This window comes from Plasmopara halstedii (assembly GCF_900000015.1).
Source record: "Plasmopara halstedii genome assembly, contig: Scaffold_3109, whole genome shotgun sequence".
NCBI lineage: Eukaryota > Oomycota > Peronosporomycetes > Peronosporales > Peronosporaceae > Plasmopara > Plasmopara halstedii.
In genome coordinates, this window is record NW_020190012.1 from 25683 (window position 1) to 36163 (window position 10481).

At 45.2% G+C, this 10481-nt stretch overlaps 2 protein-coding genes across 2 annotated transcripts in view; both read left to right on the plus strand.

Annotated features, from left to right (window-relative positions):
* Positions 1–2661: 2661 nt before the first annotated feature.
* Positions 2662–3057, plus strand: PHALS_07314 (uncharacterized protein; the record flags this gene model as incomplete). Its single annotated transcript, XM_024720758.1, has 1 exon — positions 2662–3057. One exon carries the CDS (start codon positions 2662–2664, stop codon positions 3055–3057), a length of 396 nt encoding a protein of 131 aa, XP_024585925.1.
* Positions 3058–9401: 6344 nt separating this feature from the next.
* PHALS_07315 (hypothetical protein F443_03298) overlaps positions 9402–10481 on the plus strand; it is a gene marked incomplete at both ends in the record, with an annotated part of 6365 nt that continues 5285 nt past the window's right edge. Inside the window, one exon of the mRNA XM_024720759.1 lies at positions 9402–10382. Within this exon, the coding sequence (XP_024585926.1) occupies positions 9402–10382 (981 nt within the window). The remainder of the gene's footprint in view (positions 10383–10481) is intronic.

The window sequence follows — 10481 nt, forward strand, 5'->3', positions numbered from 1 at the left end:
CACGCACGCTTGCGCTTGAGAGGAGACAAGATGTCATAGCGGTACAATCAGATTTAAGAAAGATTTTGGTTCTTAAAGCTGCATTAACTAAACGACTAATGCTCGTATTGATTATTTGCGAAAATCTACACATGCAAAAGTAACACCTCAAAGCTGGGATTCAGTAATAAGATCCAGGCGCACTGAGATCGAGCCCAGGGAAATCTTGACAAGATTGAGCTTGAAGCCCTGCGAAAGTTTCAGCAAAATGAGTGGCGCGAGCCGCTCACCTCAGACAGTATAGACATATCAGTCTCACTACCAGAGTAGATTTCCAAGTAGGATCCACCAGTCTGTACTAATAAGTAAAAAGGACAATCGTGACATTATCGAATTATGTAACAAGTGCATAAAAGATATGCCGTACCGCATTTTCTTTGATATTTGCCACCACAATGCACGTCGATGGCGGAGATCCGCTTCATCTGTGAGTCCTCACGGGGAAGTGACGGACAAAAACACTACCAGATGAATGAAGTGACTGTGGTGGTCCTAATGGCTGTAAAGTTACATCAAAATCCCCGACAAGTGCGCTTATGAACCTGTAAGATTTATCCTTCGGGTAGACGTGCAGGAAATTGCAAGATGATAGTCATGAAAATGGTGTGATTGGTACCCGATGAGAGCTGAGTTAATCATCTACAAAATTGAATCTGTTATAAGGTAACATGGTTACCGGTACCAAATATTGTGTTGCACGGTACTGGCCCCTACCAAAGGAGCAGTGGGACGTCATTAACGCTTTCTTTGGAGCGAACTACAAGCAGTGGGGAGAAAAAAAAATCTTAACTGGTTCCACCTATCGGTGGCAGCGGGACCAATGGCTCGTGGCAAATTGTGCATTCTTTAATAAACACAATGTAGCTTCGATTCCGATGGAATCGAAGACTTCTAGAATGGGTATGCTGCAAAGCAGCAAACCGGCTGCACCCGCTCGGTGTTCTCGACTTGGTGATTGCAAATTTTCACTACACATAAGAAGAAGCGACATCCCTCTTACTGCATTAAATACTCAATCGGAGTAGGTGAGCATGACACATGGACCGTCTAGTGCATCAGCGCGTTCGATCGTCGCCAGACGCAGCCTTTTAGGCCATACCGTGGTGATTCACACATCTTCTGACGGCATATTCGGTTAAGTCGTGTTGAGTACGGTACATTAGATGCAAAGAAACACATTCCACACGTGGGTACATGCGCATTACATTGACATTTGTCAATATGACAAGTGGGCTTTGGCATCGCCAAATCCTGGGTGGAATACATTGAATGAAAAGCTCCGCGGACACAATTCGTGAGGTAAAGGTGAAATCCACTGTAGATTGGTCAGTGCAGATGCACTTGGGTAACTGCCTAGACCGGCAGATTAATTGGCCAAATACAGAGCAAACTATACCGGCATGACCCCCCCCAAGAATCAATTTTAAGAGGATGGAAAACTCTGTGCGGAAAGCTTTCAAAGGTTTCAAAGACTCCTCACGCATATTCTGATTTCATAGCGACCGTTCTACGTTGTTTGCGATGCTTCGCGCTTTGCAATAGGCTGAGCTATACTCCAAGTTGATATCAATGGGTATGGATGCGTAATCGTGATAGACTCTCGCCAGTTCTCAGCTGACCAGGAAAACTACCCTGTTTATCACAAGCGCCACATCTATGAAATATACCCCGGTCAAGCTCAAAATGACCCTGATTAGCTCCAGTTATCATTGCTTACCATGCGTCATTTGCACAAAAGCTAGCAAATTACTTGAATGTAATAAGTCTGTTTAGCTCTAGTAATTATGACATACCATGCGTCGTTCGCACTGATATTGGCAAGATACTTATCTTTATTTGTCAAGTTTACCTTTGAGAAAAGTTATTAGCCGGGTCGACAAAATCTGGTGGTGGTACACGTTTGCGTCGCTCAGAATATGAAATGTCGCATATACAATGGCGACACCTCTAGATAAGATGAATATACCGCGTGCGGGTCAAACGCAGCATATGTTGCGTTTTCTACAGCTTGTAAAAAAGTAGGTAGGTTAAAACTTTAGATTCCACTTGATCAATGCGCGCGGTTGGACACCTGCATTACTATGCTTGATCGCAAGGCTTCCTGTAAAACAGCCTTGACTTAAATGATATTGAGCGTGTGATGATGGCTACCTCAAGTACAGAGCACTCTACGAATCCCTTGGGTGGCATATTTGAAGAGAAAAGACATTGCGCAACATGTTGGTAAAAACATATAGAAGTTGATAAGCACTGTTGTCAAAGATGCGGCTCTTCGTGCAGACTAGTGGTGCCAAGGAAGCGTTTCGACGAACAGCCGCTAACCGGTAGATATCAGTATTACCGGTGTGGTAGGCTGATTGCGCAAGTTGCATTTCGTGGGTTAGCCTAGTATCCAGTGAAATATGCAGCAAAGAGGCAATCCACAAGCGCATAAAAAGTACATAAATCCAGTTATGAATTTAATCGATAGACTATTCGAGATAGACGTAGCGGTAGCACAGCGAAATAAGAACCTTTTATACATTTACTTTGTATTTTGCCAACACATACGCACTTGCCTTAACATCAGGTTATGAGTCCAAGCTCCACCTTCTTTGTCTCAGACGTCAATACGCCTTCGCCATGGACGCTACTCGACAGTGTAAGATGCAAATGGAGCTGAAGGAGCGAGATCTGTGGGATGTCACAAGTGGGGAGATCAAGTGGGAGAGTCTGACGACTTCGCTGGGCCAGTCTATGTACAAGCGTAATTCAAGGAAAGCGCTTGCAATAATCTGCTTGGCGTTGGAAGACTTGCAACTTCCTCTCGTGCGGTCGGCAAGTCGAGCGTACGATGCATGGTCGCTCCTTGAAGGTCATTATGAGAAGAAGAGCCGTGCAAACAAACTCTTTCTTCGTCGTCGTTTCTTCATGGCTAAGACGGATGAAGGTGATGATGTGCTCACGCACATCAACAAGATGAAGGCTCTGGCAGAGCGGCTAGATGCGGTGGGCGCTCCAGTCACTGAGGTGTCTTAGTCATCACGCTTCTTGAAAGTTTGAGTGACTCTTTTGCGTTTCTCATTACGGCTTTGGAATCAAGATCGGACTCGCTCACGTGGGATCTTGTGACATCAGGGCTTCTACACGAAGTCATGAAACGCAAAGAAAAGGAATTGGCATGAATGGTGCTACGCAAAGTCAAGGTCAAGCGTTTGCGATGACAGACGGCGGACGGTATAAGGGACGTCCTTCGCATACGAAAACCTCCAGTGTCTGTCACTATTGTGGGGAACTGGAACATTGGATTGCGAAGTTTCCCGCATGCATCCGTGAGAGCATACAGCGTCGAAAATCGCAGCGTGCGAATGCTGCTCAGATTGAAAACTACACGGGATATTATCTTTTTCGGTTGGTGGGAATGAATGCGCTACTAAATCAGGCAGCATATGGATGGTCGACTCAGGCGCGACGCCGCAGATGACGTATTCGAAGAGTACATGAAGAATATTAACGTGCACCTTGCAGACGACGGCATTGTTCATGCGGTGGACACAGGAGACATTGTGATGACAATGACAGCGACACAAGGGCAGTAAAAAGGTTTACTGACTTTGATATGGCATATTTCGAAGCTTTTCCGCAATCTATTTTCCGTCGGATGCTTTGCTAAGGACGTCGATACAGTCACTTTCGAGCGTGATGGGTGCTTTGCGGAGGCAAAAGGATTACGCTGGAAACTTGGGGTGCGCGAAGGAAAAGGTCTGTTCAAGCTATGTATGAAGCCATTTCATGTGCAAGAAGCCAATGCAACAAGTTCGTTGGGATAGTATGGGGACACCGCGTCGTACCTCTGGCACCTTCGACTTGGACATATTGTCTGTTCGAGTCTTGATGTTATTGTCAAGAAGAATTATGGGATTGGTATCGGACTTGCGTCCGTGAAGCAGTGGGAGGTATGCCAGAGCTGTACATCGGTAAATAGACTCGTGCAGGCTTTCAGCCAAAGTCTTCTCAGCGTGCTGCCAGACTATTGAAAGTCATTAAATGTGACATGTGTGGTCCAATGCAGACTTCGACATTTAGTGGTATGCGGTACTTTGTCACGTACATTGATGAGTACTCGCATTTGATCATGGTACTTTTGCTTTCAAAAAGTCAGAAGCTGCCAGCAAGTTTGTTGATTTTGTTGCCCTTGCCGAAACGCAAACAGGCAGCGTTGTGAAAGTGATCTGTTGTGATAATGGTGGCGAGTACAGGTCAGGTGAGATGACTAAGTTTTGTTTGCGCCGCGGTATTAAGCAAAACTTTACGCCACCAAATACGCCTCAACTCAACGGAGTTTTCGAGCGCATAAATCGAATGTTGGTGGAGTGTGCTCGTTGTATGCTCAGGCATGCAATATTGCCAAGGACTTACTGGGGCAAAGCTGTAATGACTACCAACTTTCTGCGGAATCAATGAACAACGCGCAGTAACTCGTTTAATAAGTCACCATTCCAAGTCTGGATCGAAATAAAGCCAGTATTGGCAAACCTAAAAGTATTTGTTTGTCATGCTTTTGTGACGGCTCCAAAAAAAACGCGAAGCAAACTGGATGCCCGCGCAAAACTTTGGTGATTTGTTGGCTATTACGAGCATGAAAAGCCATTTCGGTTTGAATATCGCGAAACTGGTCGTGTTTGTATCGGTCGCGATGCCAAATTTCTCGAAAACTCTTTTGATAATGGGAGCCGAGATTACTCTCACAATCAAATTGCCGTTGATGTTGAGTCAACAACAGATGAAGGTGTGATGTAGATGCTGTTAACCAAGACAACTATACGATGGTGCATGAAGGCAGTGAGGATACCAACAGCAAAAGACATGAGCGTTCGCAGTCCTTAGAAAGTGCTACCGACTTTACAAGCGCCAAGAGATTCGTTCAGCGCGACAATCTTCAAGGCATAAACAGGTCCGGAAACAAACGTCTCTAGCGAAAACAATCACTAGAATCGGCATTAAAAGTCCCGGAAGTGAGGCGAACGACCCAGCATAGCAAGAATCAAGGACTTGATTAAATGCCTGCTACAGCACACGTTTTTGAAGCTGCCTTTTTCGTGGTATCAGTGAGAGAAATGCCGACCACATTCTGGTCGGCTATGGAATACAGCGACGCAAGCAAATAGACCACGGCATGTGAAATGGAAATGGAGTCACTTCGCAAGAACAAGACATTGGAACTTGTGCCATTTCCACATGGGTGCAAAGCAATAGGTAAAAAATGTTTTTTTCGTGGCAAGAAGAATCAAGACGGTGAGATCGAGCAATAAAAGGAACGCTTTCTAGCTAAAGAATTTGCACAGAAGAACGGTATTGACTATAAAGAGACATTTGCGACTGTAGCCAAGTTTACGTCAATTCGGATCTCGTTGAGCTTGAGTGCAAAGTACAGCTTGACGATTCATCAAATGGAGTCAAGACCGCTTTTCTCAACGAAATGCTTAGAGAATATCTCTTCTTGGCGCAACCGGAGGGACACGTCAGTGCAAGTTATCTCGACCATGTTTTTGCAAGTTGAAGCGGTCGCTTTATGGATTAAAGCAATCTCTACGCATGTGGAACAAGAGCATTGATGACTTCATGCAACTTCTGGCGTTCAACAAGTGTGAATCAAACTATTGCACTTACATGAAGCGGTCAGACCAAGATATTATTTTCGTGGCACTCTAAGCTGGCGATTTGATTCTCGCAAGCAACAGCCTCTATATACTCGAAGAAACAGAACTAGCACTCAGCGAGCTATTTGAGATGACGGAGATGGATCAGCTTAAATCGCTCTTTCAGAAGCAATACAAAAAGCAATTTGACTCAAGACGTATCTTTGCGAACTGAATGATTTGGAAACAAGCGATAAGAGGTTTGAAGGCAATCAAGGCTCTGTTGCGCTTGCGAAGAGCCAAGTGTTTCGCAAGCGCACAAAGCACATCGACATTCGTTACCATTTTTACGCAAAAAAGTTGAAGAGAGCCAAGTTGTTCTTGAATATATATCGACGTCAGAGATGTTGGCGAATATAATGGCCAAGGCAATTATCGCAATTTTTCTCGTACCATACTGGGGATTCAAGCACCAAATACTGCCGAGTCGTGTGGGAGTGTTGTCGAAGATGCGCCTTGTCGTGGAGACTAGTGGTGCCAAGGAAGCGATTCGACGAGCAGCCGCCAGCCGGTAGATATCGATTTTACCGGTGTGGACAGGCTGATTGCGCAAGTTGTGTTAGCCAAGTATTCAGTGCAATAACCAGCAAAGAGGCCATGCACAAGCGCATGAAAGGTACATAAATCCGGTAACAAATCCAGTAGAATATTTGGTAGATTATGCTAGATAGGCTTAGAGATAGCACAGCGAACTAAGGACCTTTGATTTATTCACTTTGTATTTTGCCAACACATACGCACTCGCCTTAACATCAAACACGTATGTGAACACATGTGGTATGTCTCAGTGGCTTAAGCTCTCACCGCATATGCCGGCAACTTTGGCCAGATTTCCGGTTTCGGCAGAGTCATATAGGACATAAGTGTCTGATTTGTATTCGTTCCTTCAAAAGATGTGTGCGGTAATACCGACATTGTGGCCTTTGTGGGCCGTCTAAAAATGACGGCTTATTGCGATAAGACTTACCAGCGATATCAGCGATGGTGTGACCAGTAAATTATTTGTTTTAAGCGCTTCCTCGACGCAGTGCTTCGCCAGCATGGATTGCCGTTTGTCACTACGTTGGATCTAGACTCGAACTTTACAGTGAACTTTGTTCAAGAGCTCAGCACCAAAAAAGTAACCTATCGCTGGTATATGCTCAGATTTGTGATTTCAAGACTCATCGCGACAATGCCACAGTAACCATCACGATCCTATCAAAAATGTGATCAAGTTTTTAATGTCTTATATGGAGTGCGATTAAACCTTAGTTCAACATGGGCTTAAGGAAGTCACTGTTCTGTTCATAGGCGCCAGTCAGATACGAAGAGTTGTGTTGCAGACAGGGCAGCCTCTCAGCTACTCACTAAAACTGAGCTACCCTCTGCTATGAAGCAGCAACGTGGTTCCGAGCTGCTGAAGGCGCCTCAAACCAGGCAGGTCGATGACTAAGCTTACGGAGCAATTCGAGATGTGGGGTGACGAGACTCGCGCAGAGAGTCAACGTGCTGTCACTAAGAATGCTTAGAACAAGCATCAGCAAGCGGATCAACCTCCGCCATCATCGCTCGATGAGCAAGGGGTGGTTTACATCCGCGTTAGAGCGCTTGGTTGGCCAGCGTCTATCAGCGCTATTAGCAGTACTCGGTGCCAAGAGAGGACACCTACGGTCGGAAAATATAAATATATGGGAGCTTGACGCTCCACGTCGGCAAGATTGTCTTGGTGTCGTGGCTAATTACGACCATGTGCACTTTTGGCATTCATCTCCTTGGAGAGGAGGCAGACTCGCTGGATGCAGTGCACTTTCTATTATTACGAGGCAATTGATCTTGCGGTGAATATGATATCTGGGCAGTAGCGATGAGCGAGTCTAGAAGTTGTAGAAGCTTGGCACCTCGACATCCGCGTTGCATTTCGTGGTTATGATGTCGAACGCTAGATGAGTCCGCTTCGCTAAATTCAGCAAGTAGATCGTAACAAAAGTCGAGTTTTGCTAACTCAGTGCACAAACTGAGTTTTATTGTTATGGGATCTTTTACCGAATTCTGGTACCCAAGGTACATCTCTCATGACCGATGCGGGACTGTCGACCGCCGCTACTCCAAGCTCATGCAGTACATCGGTGAAATAATGGTCTGTGGGTGGAGGATGAACTCAAGAAGAAACTTTCTGGCGCTAGTTGCATAGGGTTGACCAGAAGGCCCGCATGCGACGGTGTGTAGGGACTTTACAACGCGCGCTGGGCGACTTTGAACGATTGAAATCGAAGGCGTGGTGATATGGGCACAAGTCTGCTTGACTCTTGCGATCACGATGGAGCAAGTCGCACTCCTCGAGCAAGGTGAGGTCCAAATCGTTACCAATGAGTTAGAAGCCACGATGGGATGTAGCACAATTCTTTCCAACGCAGAAGAGCATGCAGTCCTCGGCACGAATGAGCTGTGTGGGCGTCTTCATTAAAAAGACTGACTAGCCCGGGTATTGCTGGGTGAGAGCGGAGTTGTCTGGCCAGGGTTCGGAGAATCACTGAAGGTACTCATCGGAGATTACCTCAAGATTCTCAGCGCATATTACTTCAAACGCGCCGGTCGCAAAGTCCGCGCCTTTTGCAGAAGCTTCTTGAGCCATTGAGTATGGTAAACTGGAGGGGGCTTCTGATGCAAATATGTTTTGAAGAGAAGGCACGATCAAGTGCAGAGAGTGAAGTAAAACTCTGGATGAAATAATTGCCGGAAAAGTGTTAACTTTCACCCTAAATTATAACGAGAGCCTTTATGTGGTCAACAACTTAAGGGAGGGAAGTGGGTAAGATTTGTGGTTTGTGTACTTGATTCTCCTACGTTTGGCACCAGTATGTTGAATATTCAACACAACGGTGCCAAAAATGCAACAATACACTGTAAGAAATTATATTGCATAAATACCGAGAACTTCGGTGTTTACGGAGATGATGGAACTATAACAAGAAGGACTATATGGCTCGTCAAAAAATAAAGCAATTTCCATTGTCCGTGTAAGTATAAACACTAAATGTGCGCTTACTAAACACCTAGTCATGGCAGAGGCTCTCGTTTCTGTTCCTGTCAGGAGCGCACGAATTCAACCTCTGTGCGTTTGTGATCGGGCCTTAGAGTCAAAGCTCTCCGTGCATAGTGCACGGCCACCCCGTTTTAGCTGACTAGCCCAGATGAAAGTCTGACGACCTATAATCCGGATGCACAATCCTAAAGTTATATTCATGTATTTATGATGGCAGAGGTAATTTTATTGAATATTTAGTGCTCAATTGAGCGTACCTAGGCTTGTAACTTTGATACACTTGAAAGCTTTTCCAATCAGCTTTCTTTTTTAGGTAATAATGCGGAAGTTGCTGGGCTATCACCGATTTCGGGTAGTAAATGAAAATTGCAAAATTATAGAAAAAGAGGACTCGCTAGGAATACAGCGTTTCACCATAGGCTGCAAATCACGCATTGAGTCTTGCTTAGAGATGGTGGTGTGCTTTGTTTAATAAATATTACGCTATGATTTGTGATGAGTCTGTTTTTGTGGACAAATTGCAATTATTGTAGTTTATGGTGTAAATGTTAGAGCTTTTTATGTGGCGTCGATTAAGTTCAACACAACGTAAAAAGTGGCACGCCTACTTCAAAGATACGGGTCAGTCCCCCCTTATCCATCATTCTCTCCGCAACATCATGGGTGCAGGCAGCAGCGCCGAGGTTCCCATGAGTCAAATCGACTTTGAGTCCTACACAGGTAAAAGATACACCGTCGAGGTACCCAATACGCGCGACGCAACTCATGGGCCAGCATACACTGTACCAGACAACGAGCCAATTAGTGAAGACGATCTTACGTTGTATCACAATTTTTTGATCGGTTGCAACATCGAAAATGGTAGCCGACCATTGTACGGACGACGCACTGTTGATCCCAAGTCTGGAAAGGCTGGAGCGTATGAATGGGCGTCGTACAACGACGTAAAGACTCGCATGGAGCACATAGCTAGCGGATTGAAAACTGTGGGCCATATGAAGCGCCAAGATATGGTTGGTGTCTTTTCCAAGAATCAATTGGAATGGTGTCTTGTAGGTCACGCATGTGACCGTATGAGCTATGTCCTTGTACCACTTTACGACACATTGGGGCCCGATGCAGTGCCTTTTATTGTAAATCACACAGAATTGCGAGTGCTGTTCTGTGGCAAGAAACAATTTGACGTCGTTATGGAGTGCGTGGCCGAGTGTCCAACCTTGGAACTTGTTATTCAATTTGAACCCATTACGAATGAGCAGCTACAAAAAGCAAAGGAAAAGAATGTGGAACTTCGAAGCTTACACGAACTGGAAGTTTTGGGTCAAGCGGATCCAAAACCCGCAGATCCACCGGTACCTACTGACGTTGCAACACTATGCTACACTTCAGGAACAACGGGAAATCCAAAAGGTGTAATTTTGCTGCACAAAAACTTTACTTTTGTGGTACGGCAGATGAGTAATCGTTTACCAATTTGTTCCTCGGACGTACATTGTTCATACTTACCTTTGGCGCACGTATTTGAACGTGGCACACTCGCGTTCTTTCAGTCGTATGGTGCTTCCGCTGGATTTTTTCAAGGGGATTTACTACAATTAATGGACGATCTTGCTGAGCTCAGGCCAACGATTTTCGTATCGGTACCTCGACTATTCACCCGTGTGTATGACAAGATCACACAGGGTGTAGCAACTGCTGGAGGTCTCAAGAAAATATTATTTGATCGTGCCCTTGCATCC